At 31.3% G+C, this 22979-nt stretch overlaps 1 protein-coding gene across 1 annotated transcript; it reads left to right on the top strand.

The window, feature by feature from the left end:
* The first annotated feature begins 1337 nt into the window (after positions 1-1337).
* LOC120142680 (transcription factor NIGTH1-like) lies at positions 1338-22335 on the top strand. The gene is made up of 6 exons (XM_039157205.1): positions 1338-1363; positions 20506-20735; positions 20837-21042; positions 21136-21472; positions 21718-21794; positions 21877-22335. The coding sequence occupies exons 1-6, from the start codon at positions 1353-1355 to the stop codon at positions 21955-21957; spliced, it is 942 nt and encodes a 313-aa protein (XP_039013136.1). The 5' UTR covers positions 1338-1352; the 3' UTR covers positions 21958-22335.
* The last annotated feature ends 644 nt before the right edge of the window (positions 22336-22979 follow it).

Here is a 22979-nt window from a genome sequence, read left to right on the forward strand (position 1 = left end):
TCTTGGCTTAAATGCACCATTTCCCCACTAAAGTATGTCATTGTACCGAGTTGCCCCCTAAAGTATTTTTCGATACATTTTGCCCCACTGAAGTTTAAATCATTACCTTGTTTGTCCAAACCGTTAACTGTTAAAAATATCATGGGTATATTACATATTTAGTCACTCAACTATTTTCACGGTTTTGTTTTTGTCACCCAATTATTTTTTCTTTCAAAATAATTATTAAACTTAAGTTTTTGTTCCATTTTAGTCACCTAATTGGATTCAATTTATTTTTTAAATTTGTAACATATAATAATTCATTTATATCACATATTTTTTTACTCAACATATACATATAATTTATAATAATAAAACGTAACTAATAAGTTGTATGTACTTGAAATTTAATAAAAGAAATACTAATGTTAAATTAAAATATCTTAAATGTTTAAAAAAATAAAAATATGAACGGATCATTATTTATTTGTAAATGTATATGTTTAGTAAAATTTAAATCTCATATTTCGAATAAGACTAATTTTAAATAAGTAAAATAGGGGAGATAATAAAGGTTAGTTACTAAATTTGGAATTTACCCATAATTTATCCTGGAACGACCAAGATGATTGGAAATCAAATCAGTGAGTGAACTAAAAACCAAACTCGGTCATGCAATAGTGATGCTTCTTCTGGTAGGGTTTTTTGACAAGTACAAGAAGACCGTCATTGTATTCCTGAACTTTGTCAACTATTAGAAATCTTATAGTGCCTCACCTGGATAATGTTTTGCAACAACAATGTTTAAAAAATTATATGATTATGTTATATTTAACAAGAATAGTAATAAAAGAATCAAAATGAAATATTGTTGGAATATTTGACCCATTATTTTAGTTTAGTAATATATTAATTGGAAAGAATGTAAAACTTTATGTTTTAGGTGGTGAATTTATAAAATTTTAAGAGTAAGTGTACTTATAGAATTTTAAGGGAAAGAAATATATTTTTAATAGAAAATATATAAAAATTTAAAAATTTTAGGGGAATGACCAATTGGCAATCACATTTGTCCCCTTGATCTATCCTTAAATATATTAGTATATGACTTTGGAGTAAAAGATAAATATTTTATTTATTAAATAATATATTATACAGGTTACGCTTTATAATAATGAATTAAGTATTAGATTGAAATTATATCTATTATTTAATCTTATAAATATGATATAAAATCTTCAAGCATTAAAATTATAATTATTACTGATGATGGCATATGGAATATAATATCAAACGAGATTAAATAAAATATGGACTAAGAAACTTGAAAACGTTTTAGTCAAATGGAGAAATGAAAAAAAAGAATCAAAATGAAATCTTGTTTAATGATAAATTAATTAGTAGATGACAATTATTATCTTTATTTAATCTTTTAATTTTGATATACAAAATTACCAACTCCATTATTAATATTAATACTCAAGGTAGCAGTGTCGATACTAAGGTCCCTTCTTCGCAATAGAATGCATTTTCGGTATAAATACTCATAGGGGTATCAATACTTGACCCTATGGGGTATCGATACTAAAAGTAGATTATCGACACTACTCACTTTGGATGGTTAGATTTGACTCGTTTAAGTTCAATAAGAGCTAAGGACTATCCGTAAAAGTAAGACCTAGTCTGTGGGGGACATAAATGACCAACTATACCTAGAAACACTTGTACGAATGGGTTACAACCGATGTAACCATACTAAGCATAATAGATCAAAGTATCTTCAGTAGAGCACGTATTCAATTGGTTAAGTACGAGGATTGTTGCGTGGGATGTATCCTAAGCGACATGATGAGTAAGTCAGATTCAGAAATGAGCGAAAGTGTGGTGCTTCAAAAATGTCAGTGAACCAAGAATATATAAGTCATTCCACTACTTCAAGGGAGTATCGGGAAAAGTACGATAAGAACATTAGGAGGGTTGTTATCCGGTAATGAACCCGAGCCAGATATCGAGCTAGCCAATCATACAGTTAATAAATGAGCCTTCGAATAATGTCCTAGGTGAGAGGAATAGCAGGATAGTTCGGGTGAAGGAGAAATGACCTCACCTGACTTTAGCAAGTTTGGTAGCAAGTAGTCGTGCTACTTTGATTGCCTTAGAGTGGCATCAGTTAACGTGTGTTAAGATGTTAGCTTTAGAGAAAGAATAATAATAATAATAATAGTAAAATAATAATAATAATTTTTTGATAACCATAAGAGCCTTATGTGGTAAGATTCTATAAGACTTATGCATTTGTGTGTTTATCGGGAAACGGTGAGGACACCCAGTTAATTTAGCAGTAGGACGATCGTCTTATGTGCATAGAATATCCAGATATATCCAAGTTAGTGCGAGAGCACTTTAATTGCTATTTGAACGTTGTATTGATGCTATATGACCCAGACACGTTTTGAGTACTCTAGAGGAGTAGACTAGCTTGGCATGGTACCGACGCTATGTGACCCGAACCTAGCCTAATATACGAGTGAGGTGTTGATGCTTTGTGATCTGGACCTTACCTAAGGTAATCATGATATGCTGATGCATGTGTGTTGTAAACATTTTCATATTTCGATATAACAAATTAAGTTAAATGAATTTTAAGATTTTTCAAATGATTTTCTAAGTATATTCGATAGAATTATTCGAATATCAAAACATTACTCCAAATCTTCCAAAGATCATTTTTAATCCTTACTCAAAGTGTAAAATTAAGTTTTAATCTTAAAACAATTTCAAAATAATTTTACAAAGTATTTCGAACCATTTCAAAGCCAAAAATTCCAGATTGCTCAGAGGGAATCGATTCCCCCCTAAGGGGGTACCGATTCCCCCATGAATGGTTTGGCTCCGAGAATTCCAATATGCTCGGAGGGAACCGATTCCCCCCCAGGGGGTACCGATTCCCCCCTTGTATAACGGTCGAAATATTTGAATTTTACACTTAGGGAACCGATTTCCCATAGGGGGTACCGATTCCCTCCACGCTCCAAGCTGTTTTATTAATTGTTTTCACACTAAAACGGCTATATGATCTTCACTAATCATCCCCAACGTTCAGAAGTGATTCAAGGTGTATTTAAACAAGTTCTGAAGCCCTTGATCAACAAGAAATTATAGAGAAACAAGAGAGAAATCATCAAACACCAAGTTTGTGCAAATCAAGCCAATTTTCCTTTCAATATTCATTTTGCTTTCAAAGAACACCATTTGTGCTCATTTGTAATTATTTGTGAGTGTTCTTTTCTTGTTCTAGAATTGTGCAAACATCTTACCTTGAGAGGTTTTCCTTGTAAGTTTGCAAATTTGTAATCTTCTCTTTGGGAAAGAGTGTTCTCAAGAATTGGGGTATATTCTTGAGGGTGTTGTAAGGTTATCTCTTTGGCCTCAAAAGAAAGAACAAATTAGTGAATTTGTCGAAAAATCCTTAGTGTGGATAGCTAAGGTAGTGGACGTAGACTTTGATTGAGAAAGTCGAACCACTCTAAATCGATGTGCAATTACTTTCAATTTTCTGCAAAAGCTTCCACCAAATTTTTAATTGCCAATTCACCCCCTCTTGGCCAATTCCGTCAATCGATTAACTCAACAAGAGCCTAACTCATTTGAAGGTTTAATCGCCTCTTGAGTCGATTCAGGAAGAGTTATATCGATAATCAAAGTCATCAATGGCCTCCGCTTCAAACTTCGACTCCGGTCTCAACTCGATACCCGTCAACAAGCCTCCTTTCTTCAATGGAGCTAACTATGCCTATTGGAAGAATAGAATGATGTACTTCATTCAAGCAAGTGACATGGGAGCATCGAATGCTGTAGAAGAATGATACATCAAACCTCTCACTCATCCAAGGTTGTGGAGTGAAGGAGAGACAAGAATGTTCCAGCTCAACTCCAAAGCCATCCATATCATTTTTTGTGCTCTTGGACCAGATGAATACGGAAGAGTTTCATCGTGTACAACCTCCAAAGAAATATGGGACAAACTTCAAGTCACTCATGAAGGTACTGATGAGGTAAAGAAATCTAAAATTAGTATTCTAACGTATAGCTATGAAAATTTCAGGATGAAACCAAATGAAGATATCAAAGCTATGACGGATAGATTTTCAACGATTGTCAATGGTCTCAAATCATATGGAGAGATCATTTCAAATGAAAAGCTTGTGAGGAAGTTAGTATACTCCCTCCCAAAATCGTGGCAATCAAAGAAGACGGCAATCATCGAGTCTAAGGACTTAACGTCCTTAACTCTTAAAGAGCTAATTGGGTCACTCCTCACTCATGAAATGATGCTCGAAGATGAGGTGGACCTCGACAAGATTGATGAGACACCAAAGGAGAAGGAGAAGAAGAAAAACATTGGAGTTGCTCTCAAATCCACAAAAGATGAGAGTGATTCGAATAACGATGACGATGACGAGGAAATGTCATTGTTTGCCAAATGGTTCAGAAAAATGATGAGACCTTATCGAGGAAGAAAATTCAAACGAAATGAAGGCCTCAAAAATGAACCGATAGAGAAGGACCCAATCATTTGCTACGAATGCAAAAAGCCAGGGCATGTCAAATATGATTGTCCACAATTAAAGAAAAAGGGTCAATCAAAGAATAAGCACAAGGCTCATGTGGCTACATGGAGCGATGAAGAAAGTTCCGATGAAGAGGAACAAGAAGTAGCTAACTTGTGCTTGATGGCATTTGGGGAAGATTCTAAGGTAACCTCTAACTCATCCGATTTTGATGATTTATCCTATGATGAGTTATTAGAGGAATATAATGGGTTGGCTTTGGATTATGAGAAATTATTTTTAAAATATAAAAATGATGTTTCAAAATTGAAAAATGAAAACAAACTCATATCCAAAACCAACAACGATCTTGAAAGTAAAATCAAAGATTTGCAAATCAAACTAGAAGAGTTTGAAAAGAAAAATTTAGATTTGCAAAATTTACTTTCAAAGATCAATGATGATCATCAAAAGAAAATTGATGATCTTAAAACTTCTTCTGATAAAGTTGGAACAAAACATTTTGAAAAAGGTGGAAATTCAAAATCCAACTTTGTTAGAAAAAGTTTTAGAAACTACATTCATAGAGGTCCCCAAAGAACCTCTAATGGAAAAATTGTTAGAAGTATATGGGTTCCTAAAGAACTCATTACTACTAAAGATAAAAATATCCTACACAAATGGATACCTAAGGGGACTAGGATTTTGAAAACTAATGAATATGGACCCAAAAGAATTTGGGTACCAAAAATTAATCTATGTTTGTAGGGAAAGGAGCATTGCTACAAGGCACGGGAAACAAATTCAAATTCATGGTACCTTGATAGTGGATGCTCAAGACACATGACCGGAGACAAAAGTCGGTTCATTGAGCTTAACGCCAAAAATGGAGGAGAAGTGACTTTTGGAGACAATTCAAAATGTCACATTGAAGGTATTGGTACAATAGGTAATACCTCTTCCATACAAATTAAAAATGTTTTATATGTGAATGAATTAAAGCATAATCTATTGAGTATTAGTCAATTATGCGATAAAGGATTCAATGTCTTATTTGAAATTAATGGTTGTAAAGTCATTGACATTGCATCTAATCGGATTATGCTTGTTGGTCATAGAATAGGAAACATATACATGGTACATTTAGATTCTTTTGATATGACTAATTTATGCCTAGTTGCTAAGGATGAACATGATAGTTGGTTATGGCATAGGAGACTAGGACATGCTAGTATGAGTGTTTTGCAACGGTTAATTCAATGAGACCTAGTAAGAGGGTTGCCTAAGCTTAAATTTGATAATGATAAAATCTGTGATGCTTGTGCTAAAGGAAAACAAAAGCGAGTTTCTTTTAAATCCATTAATGATGTATCAACTAGTAGAGTTTTACAATTGATCCATTTAGATCTTTTTGGTCCAACTAGAACTACTAGCTTGGGTGGAAAACAATATGCATTTGTTTTGGTAGATGACTATTCGAGATATACTTGGGTTCTATTTTTAAATACTAAAGATGAAGCATTAGAACAATTCATCACATTTTCAAAGGTAATCCAAAATGAAAAAGGTTACTCTATAACTAGTGTTAGGAGTGGTCATGGAACTGAATTTGAAAATCTTGGATTTACTGAATTTTGTAACTCTAACGGTATTAGCCATAATTTTTCAGCACCTAGAACCCCTCAACAAAATGGAGTTGTTGATAGGAAAAATCTAACTTTAGAAGAAATGGCTAGAACCATGCTTTGAGAAAATAATTTGCCAAAATATTTTTGGGCGGAAGCCACAAATACCGCTTGTTATGTTGTAAATCGAGTAATGATTAGGCCAATTTTAAAGAAAACTCCATATGAAATTTTCAAAAATAAAAAGCCTAACATTAGTTATTTTCATCCTTTTGGATGTAAATGTTTTGTTTTAAACAACGGTAAAGAAAACCTTGGCAAATTTGATGCTAAAAGTGATGAAGGAATTTTTCTGGGTTATTCCTTAAATTCTAAAGCCTATCGTGTATTTAATAAAAGAACTTTAGTTGTAGAAGAGTCTATACATGTTGTTTTCAATGATAATCCTCTTCCGAGGAAAGATTCTTGTGTGAATGATGATGTAGGTGTTATAAATACAAATGACGTTAGACATGACGTTGGAGAACCATCATCAAAGGAAGAAACGAAAAATGAGGAAACTCATGATCCTCTTGAGAATCCAACCATTGAAGAAAGGGAAGTATCTTATCCAAGAGAGTAAAACTATGTCAAGGATGGTGAAATTATAGGTGATCCATCAAAAGGGGTAACAACTCGATCTTCTCTTAGAAATATTTGTAATTATGTTGCATTTATTTCATGCATAGAACCTAAGAATATTAAAGAAGCATTAAATGATGAATATTGGATTATGGCTATGCAAGAAGAGTTAAATCAATTTGAGAGAAGTAAAGTATGGACATTAGTTGAAAGGCCTAGAAATAAATCTATTGTAGGTACTAGATGGGTATTTAGAAATAAGCTTGATGAGAGTGGTAATATAGTGAGAAACAAGGCTAGACTTGTTGCTCAAGGGTATACTCAAGAAGAGGGCATAGACTATGATGAAACATACGCTCTCGTAGATAGGATGGAAGCAATTAGAATGTCATTAGCATTTGCATGTTTCAATGAATTTAAATTATATCAAATGGATGTTAAAAGTGTATTTTTAAATGGTTTTAAAAAAGAAGAAGTGTATGTGGAACAACCTCCAGGTTTTGAAGATTCAAATTTTCCGGATCATGTTTTAAAATTGACAAAAGCTCTTTATGGTTTAAAGCAAGCTCCTAGAGCTTGGTATGAAAGATTGTCAAATTTTTTAATTGAAAAAAGTTTTTCAAAAGGGAAGGTTGACACTACATTGTTTTTGAAGCATAAAGGTAAAGATTTATTAGTAGTTCAAATTTATGTTGATGATATAATATTTGGTTCTACTAATGATGTTCTTTGCCAATAATTTTCTAAGCTAATGCAAAGTGAGTTTGAGATGAGCATGATGGGGGAGCTCTTATTTTTCTTGGGACTCCAAATCAAGCAAAGAAAAGATGGCATCTTCATCAATCAAGCTAAGTACGTCAAATATATGCTCAAGAAGTTTGGACTGGAAAATGGGAAACCTCATGACACTCCAATGAGCTCTTCAACAAAGCTTGACTTAGATAAAGGAGGTAAATGTGTAGATGTTAAATTATATAGGTCAATGATTGGATCTCTACTTTATCTAATTGCAAGTAGACCGGATATTATGTTTAGTGTTTGCTTATGTGCTAGATTTCAATCATGTCCTAAGGAATCACATTTACTAGCTGTTAAGAGAATCTTTAGATACCTTAAAGACACTCCTAGTTTAGGACTTTGGTATCCTAGAGACTCTAGCTTTAGCTTGCATGCTTTTTCTGATGCGGATTGTGGAGGATGCAAATTAGATAGGAAAAGCACCTCCGGTACTTGCCAATTCCTTGGAAATATGCTAATTTCTTGATTTTCAAAGAAACAAAATTGTGTTGTATTATCTACCACTGAAGCCGAATACATTTCAGCTGGTAGTTGCTGTGCACAAGTTTTATGGATGAAACAACAACTTTTTGATTATGGAATTGAAGTAGATACCATTCCTATCAAGTGTGACAATATTAGTGCTATTTGTCTCACTAAAAATCCCATCCAACACTCTAGAACTAAGCACATTGAAATAAGACATCACTTTATTAGAGACCATGTCACTAAGGAAGATGTAATTCTAGAATTTGTTGATATTTTGCACCAATTAGCGGATAACTTTACAAAACCTTTAGACAAGGAACGATTTTGGACACTTAGGAGAGAATTAGGTTTGACCAATCTATCTTCACTGAGTGTTTAAAATAATTTTAGCACTTTTAATAATAAATGAAAAATGCTTATAATAGTAATTTTTTATTGCATTCATTGCTATTAGTTAGGGGGAGTTTATGATTCGTGATGAAAAATTAATTTTATGTTCAAATATCGTTTAAAGATTAATTGAATTGTTGAACATGATTAATTTTCAATATATGAGTTGCCAATACCACTAGAGGAAATTAATTTAGCATTTTGGGTGTTTAAAATTGGATTTTAGCATTTTGGTGCAGAGGGAATCGATCCCCCCCCTGAGGGAACCGATTCCCCCCACAGGGGAATCGATACCCCCCTGGGGTTCTGGTTTTAGCACGGGCAGAACCCAATATTTGCTCAAACCCTCTCTTATTCCTTCACGTCGTTTCTTGCCTCTACTCTCTCAAATCTTCCTTCTTGCCTGAAATCAACGTTTTTAATCGGAATTCACTTCAAATATCATCCTCTAAACCTGTTTGGAATCATCAAAAACGTGCAAACTTCATCTAATCTCACTCAAATTGAAATCCTTCAAGATTTTTCCAATTCTATTTTATCAAAACATTCTATTAATTTATGAAATTAGAATTATCTAGATATTACAACTAATTTCATCAAAAACACAAGATTTTTTCAAAATTTTCTAAATTTTCAAAATAAAAAAAAATTAAATTATTGTGTTTTGATTAAATTATGTTGTTATTATGAAAACTATACATATATTGTTTCTCAAAACCATATTTTTCAAAAGTTTTTCAAAAACTTTGCCCATTAGGATTGATTTAGAGAACCTTGAAATATTGAGGACTCAATTGAGTTTTGGGATTGATTGAATTGCATACATGTGTTTTCTAAATTGCATGTTATCAATTCTATTCCGATTTCCTAAACCGTGTCCAATCCTAAATGTGCTAGGTCTTCATCTAGTCGTTTACACCGTCAACCAAATCCACCTCCAAATCCTCCCTCTATTCAAATTTCTAATCCTAATCCCATTGATCCTAATTTGACTATCCAAAATTCGTGTTTCAATCATCCTGGTCCTAGAAATCATCGTTTTTGGTATTATCAATATTTTGACTTTTACAAAATCCGGGAAGAACGTATTCCTTCTCGTCAAGCTATGTTAGCTATCAATTTTAAATATCTTCCTCTTTTACAAGAGTGGAAATTTGATAAACTCTTTGACCTTGAACCCATCGTTTACCATCAACTTGTTCGTATTTTCTATTCTAATGCCGTTTGTGTTAAAAACCAAACTGAAACCGAAACCATAGGAATTCGTTCCTACCTCCTAGGATAATTCTTATATATTGACTCGGCTTACATAGCCAATACATTCGGATTAGATAACGATGGTATTTCAAATGAAAAATAGGTTTTAGGATCTCGTTATAAAAGAAGAGATAGTGCGAGTGTCCTAGACCTACATGAACGTTTTCTTCATCTAATGATTTCTTGGTGGTTTCGACCATCCGGAGGTCGTTATTCTACTCTTAGAGCCTTAGATCTTTGGTGGTTACATTGTTTCGAAAACAATATTAAAATTAACCTACCTCAGATTATTTTTGCTAAAATTGTTGAAACTGTAAATATTGTTCCTAACAAGAACTTTGTTCCTCTCTTGTTTACGGTTGCATTTTGAGTAATATGTGTTTTCCAAAGCTGGGCTTAGAGTCGGTCTAGATGTCGTTTTTCCCCTTAAGAAACAAATTAACCTACTTTCCTTAACGAAAGCGGGATGGATTAAGGATAAGGAAACCAGTGAATGGATTCGATCTTCTGCAAATACTCCGGTAGTTAATTCTTCACAAGCTCCACCCGAAGCTGACGAAGATCTCGAGCTTGAGCAATTAATGCGAGACATCGATGAAGTCGAAGATGAGCCTGAGCAGCCCGAGGATCAGCCCGAAGAGCAAGCACAATAAATGAATCCAATACCTCCATATTTCCAATCCTTTATGGAGACATTCGATTTTCGATACGCTACTATGGATTCGCGCTTTACTTCTATAGAGTCCCATTTATCCACAATGGGAGCTCAACAATTAGAAATTCTTCGGGAAATGCGTGCAAATAATGAAGCAACCAACGCACGTATTAATGACCTCATTAACGAAATGACTGCTATGCGAGCTCGTTTTCCTCCTCCTGATCCGGATATGTGATTCAATGTTTTGCTTTGAACTCCAAACTTATTGTTTTAACATTTTGAATATTTTGGAATGTTTGAATTTGTGGATTGATTGACTTTGAATTTGTTTGGATTTATGAATGGTTAGAAATTTTCTATTTGGTGTGATTAAATTTATTCATTATTGCATCATTTACTTCATGATTAGATATATGACCAATTTTGCCATTTCACATTAATTATGAATATTGATTATAAAACTAATGGCTAACGTTTCTCTTGCTTTTGATCTTAGCAGCTTATATTTATATATAATCAATTGGCTAACTGATTTCAAAACCTTGTTTAAATTCTTTAAAATGTCTTTTTGATTTAAAAAAAAGGGGAGAAGTGTTAAAGTGTTTTTAAATGATAAATGGGAGAAGTGTTAAAGTAAGGGGGAATAATTTCAAAACTTGATTTCAAAATCTTAAAATTACTAAAAAAAATTGTTATATCAAAAAGGGGGAGATTGTTGTAAACATTTTGATATTTCGATATAACAAATTAAGTTAAATGAATTTTAAGATTTTCCAAATGATTTTCTAAGTATATTCGATAGAATTATTCGAATATCAAAACATTACTCCAAATCTTTCAAAGATCATTTTTAATCCTTACTCAAAGTGTAAAATTAAGTTTTAATCTTAAAACAATTTCAAAATAATTTTACAAAGTATTTCGAACCATTTCAAAGCCAAAAATTCCAGATTGCTCAGAGGGAACCGATTCCCCCCTAAGGGGGTACCGATTCCCCATGAATGGTATGGCTCCGAGAATTCCTGTATGTTCGGAGGGAACCGGTTCCCCCCAGGGGGTACCGATTCCCCCTTGTATAACGGTCGAAATATTTGAATTTTACACTTAGGGAACCGATTCCCCATAAGGGGTACCGATTCCCCCCAAGCTCCAAGCTGTTTTATTAATTGGTTTCACACTAAAACGGCTATATGATCTTCACTAATCATCCCCAACATTCAGAAATGATTCAAGGTGTATTTAAACAAGTTCTGAAGCCCTTGATCAACAAGAAATTATAGAGAAACAAGAGAGAAAGCATCAAACACCAAGTTTGTGCAAATCAAGCCAATTTTCCTTTCAATATTCATTTTGCTTTCAAAGAACACCATTTGTGCTCATTTGTAATTATTTGTGAGTGTTCTTTTCTTGTTCTAGAATTGTGCAAACATCTTACCTTGAGAGGTTTTCATTGTAAGTTTGCAAATTTGTAATCTTCTCTTTGGGAAAGAGTGTTCTCAAGAATTGGGGTATATTCTTGAGGGTGTTGTAAGGTTATCTCTTTGGCCTCAAAAGAAAGAACAAATTAGTGAATTTGTTGGAAAATCCTTAGTGTGGATAGCTAAGGTAGTGGACGTAGACTTTGATTGAGAAAGTCGAACCACTCTAAATCGCTGTACAATTACTTTCAATTTTCTGCAAAAGCTTCCACCAAATTTTTAATTGCCAATTCACCCCCTCTTGGCCAATTCCATCAATCGATTAACTCAACAATGTGACATTGATCTTACGTAAGGTACCTTTGATAAGAAAATAAGGTGTGAGACTCGTTATGCTATGTAACCCCCGAGCAAATCCATGATGCTTACTTGTTGTTGTATGATGGTACCAGGCGTATTTATGATACCGATTACTATCATTTGTGTGTTGTATGAGGATGCAATATAGTATAATACTGAGGTTAGAGACTTGGTATAGTTTACTCATGGTGAGGCCCTTAGTGTAGACAAGGGAAGCATAAGACGTACATTCGAGAGGTAGAAATAGAGAAGAGTAGGTAGCACCGATTTGGATCATACTTGTACTTATTGCTTAGTATCATGTCTCTAGCATGCTTTAGTTTATGGAATTCTTATGTTGCTCTAGATTAGTTATTATATTGTTGGGCTTTGTAAGCTCAGCCTTCGGATGTTTTCCGTGGGCGGGTTGGTAGCTTGAGTAGTTCGTGGAGCACCATCGCAACAAGACTTCTAGCATCTTTGGCAGAGTACTGTACTATAGCATAGTGGGCATATGTATTCATAGAACCTTACTCATGTATTCAGTTCATTAAACTCAGTGTCTATATTATTTTGGTTTTAAAGTATGTATCACAAGCTCCAGTTTTGTAAAATGTTTTATGTTAATTAAATGTGACTTAACTATGATACCATTCAGTCGTTCGAAAAGGGAATGAGAAGGTTTTGAAAATCAGGGTGTCCTCAGTAGCCCAGTGTGGTACTTTAGGCCCAATCGAGTTTAGGGTGTAATGGAAGTCATGTGGGGTAACATGGACTGCTTTTTGCTAAGATGGAATCTTCTTATCATCCACATCCTTTTTTTCTTTTTTTCTTTTTTGTATTTTATCTCCTTTATCCAAGACGAAAGTTTTACAATTTTAATCTTGTATTACGTCGGCACTAAAATCTTCATTCTTTGGTATTTTCTCTGAGCACTTAAACACTAGCAAATCGACCTCATCCTCTTCTATCACTTTATCAGTTTAGATTTTCCTAAATTCACTTTAAAACTCGTGAAATTTAACTTGAAATTAAAACTTATGAAATCCTAAACCACTCCAATTTAGAATTCCCACCATTTGATCAAGTGGAATCAAGATACAAAATTTAGCTTCCTCCATCTCTCCACGTTTGAGATTAGAAAAAGAAGTTTCATCATCAAGAAATCAAAGGGATTATGAAATTAGAGGAAGTTTCACAAAAAAATAAGAAAGTTTTGAGTTGTTTCATATTTTTTAAAATAAAAATATCCTACCATAACGTTGTTAAGTATTTAACAAAGGAATGACCAAAATAAGAATTAATCAAAAGTTTAATAGTAAATTGAATATTTTTAAACTTTAATAAAAAAATAAACATAAGGAAAAATTGAGTAATGAAATTTATAATTTATCCTAAATTTTAAAACCTTCTAATTGAATCATGAAATCATATCATTTTTGTCTCATCTGAGTCCTTCCATCAGCATAACAATTTAACTTGCATGTGTACATAAATTTATTCAGATTTAAAACCTGATATATATATATAGGGATGGACCGAATGGACGGGTGATTTAAATTTATCATATATTTTAAATTATTTCTATATATTTTCTATTGAAAATTTGTTTCGCCCTTGGAATTTTAGTTTGTCAAGTTCGCCCCAACATAAAATCTTGTGTTCGTTCCTATATATGGGTGAATCTAAATATATCAAGAAAATTACTAAAACTACCAACTTTTTTTATGTTTTTAATAAATATGCAGGGTGTATGGGTGACGAAAAAATAAAAATGAACAAATGAGTTATGTTAACTTGCGCCGGGTTGGGGGAGGGTGTGGGAGCTTTGTTAACGTGTGCCGCACGGGTTAGGGGTTATTCGATCAAAAGTCTCAGATCTGTTACAAATTTGTTCGATTAAAAATATTTGTGATACCTGAAAATTTAAAGAAAAATTAAATTAAATTGAAATAATAAAATTAAATTGAAATTGAAATAATTTAAACAAATCAGATCCTACTAATTTTTTTATTATTTTAATATATATATTCTCAATTCATAATTTTTTCTGATTTAACTCTAAATATATAAAAATGTCGAAGATATATTTTGTTATTAATATTTAACTCTTCCTGACGACTAACATATGGGTCTTCTGATACATATGCAATGTCACTTTTATATTTATTTAAAAAATTAAATTAATAAAACTCTTCATTTGATAAACTATATTTACGTGTTAAATTAATTTATTTTAAATAATAATATTTTTTATAAATGAATCTTAAAAAATTAAATTAATTTATTCTGTTTAACCAATTTTTAGGAGTCTACTTAAACTGACTCTAAAACATTAGTCAGATCATCTAACGATTAATAACACGATGACCAAAAATTAATGGATGAGATGGAATTCCGCCAAACTCAAACCAATGTGCGCCACCATATCTGACCTACTTAACTTTAAAAAAATTAAGTAGTGCCCTGGCAACTCCAATAAAAGATTCCATTATAAATTATTTTTGGGTTAACTTGTTATAGTGCCCATTTTTTTATTATTTAACTTGATATATTTAGTAAAATTGGTAGCTTTAGTAGTGCCCCTATATATAACCCAAAACTAATATTAAATTCAAATAATGTTTTTCATTTTTTTATTCTAGAAAGGATAATGGCAAAGTGATATACTATCAAGGACAGAGCATGAACAATAATGCCACCCAATAGTCCTTTTATAAAGTAGACCAAAACCCTAGAAAATGACATAAGCAACCTTAGAATGAAAGCAATACAAAAAAAAAAGAAACTCTTAAATCTTTTTTCCATTGTCTAAAAGATTCCGTCAAGACAAAAGGGCAATTATTATTATTTTTTATAAAAATGGAAATAAAAAATAATAATAATGGAGAAAAAGACACCCTCATGAAGAAGGTGAAGAAATCACAAAAATTCCATGAAATTATCAAACTTCTCATCACGTGAAAGATGCATTTGTTGATATGAGTTCTATAGGGTTTGGTAAAGAATTTAAATGTGCTGTTTTTGTTCGAAACTGAAGTCGACTATTGTTGTCTCCTGAGTCAAGTGATAAAGAGTTCGATGGCCCATAATTAAACTATTTGTTATGTTATACAATATGTTAACGATAAATATAAATAATCGAATGGTATAAATTTAAAAAGAAAAAGATATCGAACATATAATATAAAACACACTATAATATAAACATCACTAAGATTTGTAACTATAAGACCTCATTCAAATTTTAAAATTCCGTCTTATCAAAACCCTAATCTCTATTGTCGATAATTAAGTGACATAATTTCATCAAAATAAGAAGAAGAAACAATAGGAAGCAAATTTAAGAATTTAGTATTGCTTAGGGCCCACTTTCAAAAATTCTATATTATTAAGGGTTTAATTAAGAGTTGAATAAATTAAGTTATTGTTTAAGTAAAAAAAATCAGTTGAATAAATTAATTCATTTTAAAATTACAAATAATTCTCACCATCAATTAAATTCCAAAATATTTATTATTTTCTTACTAAAAAATATGGTTAAGCTTCTTCTTCGATTATGCTTGAAACTATTCTACTAAACATTTTTTTCAAAAGTAAATTCCCATACCCAAGTACTTTAGAATTTAATTCCAAATATATATTTTTTCCATTATGATAATGTATTTTTCTTGGATTCTTTCATTCTTGGAACAGTATCTTTGAAATTTGGTTGATTTTGAGTCTTTCCCACCTCACACATCACTATCCCCGTTGACCTATTGTTTTTCCCCATCCAAAAGTAGTTTTTAATTAATAAGTCTGATATAAAATATTTTCTTAAAGGTTGTTATTTCAAAAATTAATATGCAATGAGTTTTAATTCAAGAAATATTTTTTATGAGGGTAGTTCTGTTGTACGGTGGCTTTAATATACAGTTAAGGAAAAGTTATGGAAAATGTTAATATTTTTTTAACATTTTCAGTAAAGCGTTCCCTAAAACATTATTTTTTTACCTGAAATATTAATTTTGTTACCTAATTTCTGATAGAAAAAAATAACATTTTAGGTAGCACCCAATATAAACATTTCCGATAGAAAAAATAATGTTTTAAGTAACGTTTTACTGGAAATGTTAAAAATTTTAGGTAGCGCCTAATATTAACATTTCCGGTAAAAAATAATGTTTTAGTAGCGTTTTACCAAAAATATTAATCAAAAATATTAAAAAATATTAATATTTCTGATAGCATATTTAATATTAAAATTATCTTATTTTATACATCTCTTTTTACGATGATGTTTCACTAAAAGAAAAACTTTATTTTAGATGCGACTGTTTGTGAGTTTTTTTATTAGGATTTAACTTTTAAAATCAAAACACATCAAAATTCTAGCATTAAATTATTTATTTGCTCGAAGAAAATTCGATTTAATTAGATTTGTTTTAATTCTCTCGTAATATTTTTCTTGGAAAATGCTACACTTATTTGGGAAATAACATGCCACATCATAATGACACTGGAAAAGTTAATGACACAATGACTGAAAATGAATTTTAAAATGTTAATGTTATCATTTCAATATTTTATAATTCATTGACTAATAGTGTTATTTACCCAACAGTAATAATTGAATTTGGTTAATGGAAAGATTCTTAATAATTAGGGATGAATATATGACTCGAACTCGATGGGTTCCGACCCAATCTGACCCGATCGAGTCGGGTTTTTATAAAAAAAAAATCAATTCAGATTGGGTATTTTAAAGGTAATGTTCGGGTCGGGTCGGATTCAGGTTTAGGGTGAAAAATATCTGACCCGAAAAAAAAAATTTATCTTACATATTTAAAATAATTACAATAATACTCATGTCTATCTTATTTTTCAATTAAATCTTTGTTTTTTTATTGAATAAAAATAGTATTTTTATTATTATTTTGGTTTGGGTCGGTTTCGAGTCTAAAAAAATCAAGTAAAGTTTGATCGGATGGAGGGTAATATTTTTCGGGTCGGATGAATGATATAAAATTTTCGGGTCGAGTTGGCCAAAACTAGACCATGCCCATCCCTATTAATAATATAGAAAGAGGAAAAAAAGAATCTAATGGTTGTAAAAGATTTAGATCCCACACATCTATTCCTTATCTCTAATGTTTCAACATTGAAACGCACCCCTTTGGTTTCAAATTATTAATTTGATCCGTTTTAGTTCCTAAACTTTTAATTTGTTTAAAATCATACTTAAAGTTTAATTTTTGTTTCATTTTAGTACACTGCTCAAAATTTAATGTTCAGCTTTGAAAAAATTGAAAGTTTAGGTACTAAAACGGAGTAAAACTGATAGTTTAGGTACTAAACGCTTTAAGTTTTTAACGACGAGATACTAAAATGAAATAAAAACTAAACATTAGGTATATTTTCAAAAACTTGAAAGTTTAAATACTAAAACGGACCAAAATTGATAGTTTAGGTACTAAATATGTAGTTAATTTACCCTTTATTTAATTAGTAATAGTATGAATGAGGTATCAGTTATGTTGGTGAAAAAAAGTTTTGAGTGTCGAGTCGAGCCTTCAAGCATATCTAATATGAATTTCTTTTTAATAGTAAAGACAGTTATAAAATAATATATCTTAAGAATCTTTCTTAATATTAACAATACACACTTAAAAATGCAGTATTCGAGTTCAGAATTTATAAAAAGAATAACACTTTTTTTAACTACTAGATTGCTTAAGTTCATATCTAATATGAACGAATACAAAAAAATTAAATCAAATATACTAAATTTTGAGAGGAATAAAAAAGAACTCAACTTCAATAAGAGATGGAAATCTTTTTATATATTTTATGTGATTAAAATAATATTCATGTAAAGTGTGACATCTATGCATAAATGATATTAAACTCATCATAATTTTCTCACGTTAACTCATAGTTTATTTGCAAGTAAAATAATTGAACATTTCAATTTCTTATTAAAGATGTATGAGATGATTTTTAGTTTTAAACGATTAAATGTTTTTAAAATAAAATTTTAAAACAACTTGATTTGAAGTATACAATAATATTAATTTTTATTTGTTTAGCTGTAAACATAACTATTTTTTAATATATTTATAAACATAATTATTAGGGGAAATCCAAAAGAAGAAGAAGAAGATTTTGTAATTTCTTGAAGTTAAATTAATGTAAAAGGATGAGTGGACTCGAACAAACAGGCGAGTGATGGCCGAGATACGCGACGACGCGAAAGTGACTTTACAACCAGATCTCCTTTTTTATTCGGGTAAACTACACAAGTAAGTACTAAACTATGGTCAAAAATCATTTTGACCACAGATGTTTCAATTTGATCAAAAAAATCACCCAACTTTTCAAATGGTTCAATCAAGCTACTCTCGTTAATTTTTAACATAGATAGTGACGTCTCCATTAATAAAAAATGTATAATTATACATTTGGTCTTCAATACTTACATATTCTATAATTTGGTCTTAATTTTAATTTAATTTATAACAATTAATCCTTCAATCTAGAGGTGTCACGTGTCACCGCATTATTGGAGAATTATTTTTTAATTAATTTTAATATTTTAATTTGATAATTTTATTCACTAACCAAATGGTGACACGTGTCATCACCTAGTGTAAAGGAAAAAAATTGTTAAAAATGCTACTAAGAGGTTTTAAACCATAGATTTTTAACAGAGATGGTGATGTGTCCATTAAAAAACTATATGATTATACATTTGATTTAATATTTACGTATTTTATAATTTGGTCGTAATTTTAATCTAAAATTATTAAATCTTTAATATGGAGGTTCATATGTCACCAAATGATTTTTAGAATTATTTTTTAATTAATTTTAATATTTTAATATAATATTTTTATCCACCAACCAAGTGGTAACGCGTGTTTTAGAATTATTTTTTTAATTTTAATTTTAATATAATATTTTTATCCACCAACCAAGTGGTAATGCGTGTCACCACCTAATAACAAGAAAACAAATTGTTAAATATGCTACCAAGATGTTTTGAACCAGAGACCATTGGTTCCCCTAAGCAAGGCTTAACCACTAAGCTAACACCTACACATGTTATTGTATTGCAAACTCTTATATATATTGTGTTCTCTATTATTTCACACATACACATATATATTAAATTGTTCAAACAAATCTAATAAATAAATTATATTTTTCATATATATAGAGAGAGAGGGGTAATACAAGATTTATAAATAAAAATGAGTAATAATTTTATATTTTCAAACTAAATTAATTTCTTCATAACTATTTTTAAATAATTATATAAAAATTATATTAAAAATTCATTAGAGAATTCAAAGTCACAAAAACAACTTAAATCATAAAATAAATTTATAATATAAATCTTAACTATTTGTTTTTAAATTTTTTGAAAAATACTTCTCATTTTATTTATATTTATAATCATTTAAAAAAATTGTGAAAAAAAAATTTAATTTAATACAAAAACATAAAATAATTAAACTAATTTTTATTTATAAATATTGTATTACCTATAATTATATATGTGTTTGTGAGAGAAATATAATTTATTTTGTAGATTTGTCTCAACAATTTTATTTATATGTGTATGTGTGAAATAATAGAAAACACAATATATATAAGAGTTTGCAATATAATAACATGTGGAGTACTTAGCCTTGTGGTTAAGACTTGTGTAGGGGAACAAATAGTCCTTAGATCAAAACCTTTTGGCAATAAATTTTAACAATTTGTTTTCCTTTATACAAGTGTGACACATGTCACCACCTGTTGGTGGATAAATTTATCAAATTAAAATATTAAAATCAATTAAAAATAATCCTCCAATCATACGATGACACGTGCCACTTGAAAATGTGTTACACTAATATGTTGACACGTGGACCTCCATATTAGAGGATAAAATTATTTTAAATTAAAATTAGGATCAAATTATAGAATACATAAGTGTTGAGGACCCAATGTATAATTATGTCATTTTTTATTAATGACGTCACCATTTCTGTTAAAAATTAACAAAGAGTGATTTGATTGAACCATTTAAAAAGGTAGGTGGTCGTTTTGATCAAATTAAAACAATAGTAGTCAAAATGAGTTTTTACTATAGGTTAGTGATCACTCGTGTAGTTTAACATTGTTTTTCAATTTTCACTCTTCTCAAGGAAACAGAACTTTTATTTTCTTTCATTTTCCCTCAAGCCAAACAACGCCAAATGATGCTTCTCCACTCAACAATTTAATCAGTAATCAAACAAACTAATAATTCACTTTACTCTCTTTATATATATATATATATATATATATCAATTCACAGATCCTTCTCCATTTCGCCTCCATTTCTCTCAGCTTCAACACACAACAAAATCATAATCTTAAGGAATCGAAGGAGAAAATAAAAATGGGTTCGTTCCATCAGAACTGAGCTTAGATTTTAGACCAGAATTTGTACCCAAAACGATCAGTAATTTCATCAGGGAGGTTTCATCGATCGGAACAGCTTCCAATAAGGCTTCGAGACTCGAACCTTTTGTCAACAAATTGGAAGAAGAAATGAGAAAGATCGATGGTTTTAAACGTGAACTTCCACTTTGTATGCTCCTTTTGAACGACGGTTCGTTTCTTCAATCAAATTAAAACCCCACGTTTATTGGGATTTCTGTGTGATTCATTTGAATTGATTCAATGTTGATTTTGGTTATTATTTGATTGCAGCCATTTTAGCTTTGAAAGAGGAATCAATGCAATGTGTGGGGAGACGAGTTGAGCCGGTTTTAGAAGAATTCATGCCATTGAAGGAGGATAATCACAGTGAAGAAGATTCTAACAAGAAAAACGATAACGAATTCAATTGTAATAAAGATAAGAAAAATTGGATGAGTTCGGTTCAGCTGTGGAACGCTGATGATGATTATAGTAAGGTACACCTTCATGATTTTTTGTTGTTGAAAGTTTGTAGTTCAATATGAAATAAATTTGCTAAATTTTGAACAATTTGTCTTCATTTGCAACAGATGAACAATGAAGATCCATGCAAAAACAGGGTTAAATATAGATCAAATTTGAGTTTTGCAGTGAAGAAAGAAGAGAAAAAGGAGATGTCAGCCCACGGAGTATCGATTTTGACCCCGGAAATCAAGAATCCGAGAGTGGAATCAGATTATATGGAATCGAGGATGAGTTCAAGCAGAGCGGTTTCGTGTTCGTCCGAGGCAAATTTCCGGTTGCTGTCCAATCACCAGCACCGCTACCAGCAGCAACAGCAGGGTGGTAGAAAGCAAAGGAGATGTTGGTCGTCGGACTTGCATCGCCTGTTTGTCAATGCCCTGCACAAATTAGGAGGCTCTCAAGGTGAGGAAATGGACAGATTTCGATTTTGTTTACGGATCGTTTGTTGTTCTAGTGATCATATATAAGAATTTAAGAACTGTGTTGCGAATTTAGGATTGTTTGAACATCTGAGACCATGGATGACATTAGATGCTTATAGGAAACCAGAGATTATGATGTGTTAATCATTGAATTGCAATGTTCGATTCCTTTATATTCGAGTTCCTAAATCGAAAATATTCGAGCTTTTTTTTTTATTTTTGCAGTGGCAACTCCTAAACAGATTAGGGAACTTATGCAAGTAGATGGCTTGACCAATGATGAAGTTAAGAGTCATTTGCAGGTGAGTTCTTAGCTCCTTGCATTAATGGTACTCAAAAGCTTTCCATTTTTCAATCCATTTATCAATTTTCATGACTTCCCAGAAATACCGACTCCATACGAGACGGCTTCCGCCTTCCACACCCACGAATCAATCGGTCGTCGTTGTGCGGAGTTGTCCGTAGATGTCACAAGATCAGCGGGGAGATTCCTCGAAAGTAAGCAGTCCGCAGTCCGGTTCTCCTCATGGCCCTCTCCAGTTAGCCACGAACACCGGAGGGACCTCCACAACGGGAGGCGATAGCATGGAAGACGATGAAGACGCAAAATCCGAAGCCTATAGCTGGAAAAGCCGTATTCAAAACCCGGAAAAGATGATGTATAGAGTTCCTCTTGATGATATACTATTGCTATATCATTATCATCATACATAAATGAAAGGAGAAGCTGTGTAAAATTTTGCAAAATTCGGTCGATTTTCGAATAGAGTTTTCGAGTCTTCATAGAAGAAGCATGGAGCTCTAGAACTATATAGCTTCTCCATTACTTGCTTATGTTACATTGAGCCTCTGTTTTCTGGTTTTCGCCTCCTACTTTCTTGAGGATAACGATGAAGTAAATGTTTCATATTGTATTGTTCGTTCGTGTCTTGTTTTAATTATTTTTTAGTTATATTCGTATCGAACCCAATATTTAACCATTTTATCACATTGTTTAACTAAATTCTAATTTTTTTAAAATATTTTTAGGGTTCCTATCCTCATATTTTCTTATATTTTATTCATAATATCGAATTATTCTAATATATTTAAAACATAGTTGGACAAAATAAAATAAATCGGATATAAGAGTGATAAGTAGCCCACCAAAAGTCTCGCCCATTCCATAGTTAAATACTGAATTTAAATGATTTTTTACAAGAAAATCAACCTCTAAAAAATTACTTATGAAATAATATCAGTCAAGAGGTTAACGTTCGGCTCAGATTGTTGTCATTTTTTAACAAAAAATGACGAGTTTGGAACATATGAATAGTTAGGTGACTGTTTTGTAACTTTTAATAGTTAGAAGACTCAACAAAGTAATGTCTCATAGTCGGAGGATCATTTTATAAATTTTAATAGTTTGACGATTCAATAAAACAATGCCTATAGTAGAGAGACTACTTTTGTACTTTACCTATATTTGTATTATTTTTTTATAAATA

The sequence above is a fragment of the Hibiscus syriacus genome, unplaced genomic scaffold (assembly GCF_006381635.1).
Source record: "Hibiscus syriacus cultivar Baekdansim isolate YM2019G1 unplaced genomic scaffold, ASM638163v2 tig00110831_pilon, whole genome shotgun sequence".
NCBI lineage: Eukaryota > Viridiplantae > Streptophyta > Magnoliopsida > Malvales > Malvaceae > Hibiscus > Hibiscus syriacus.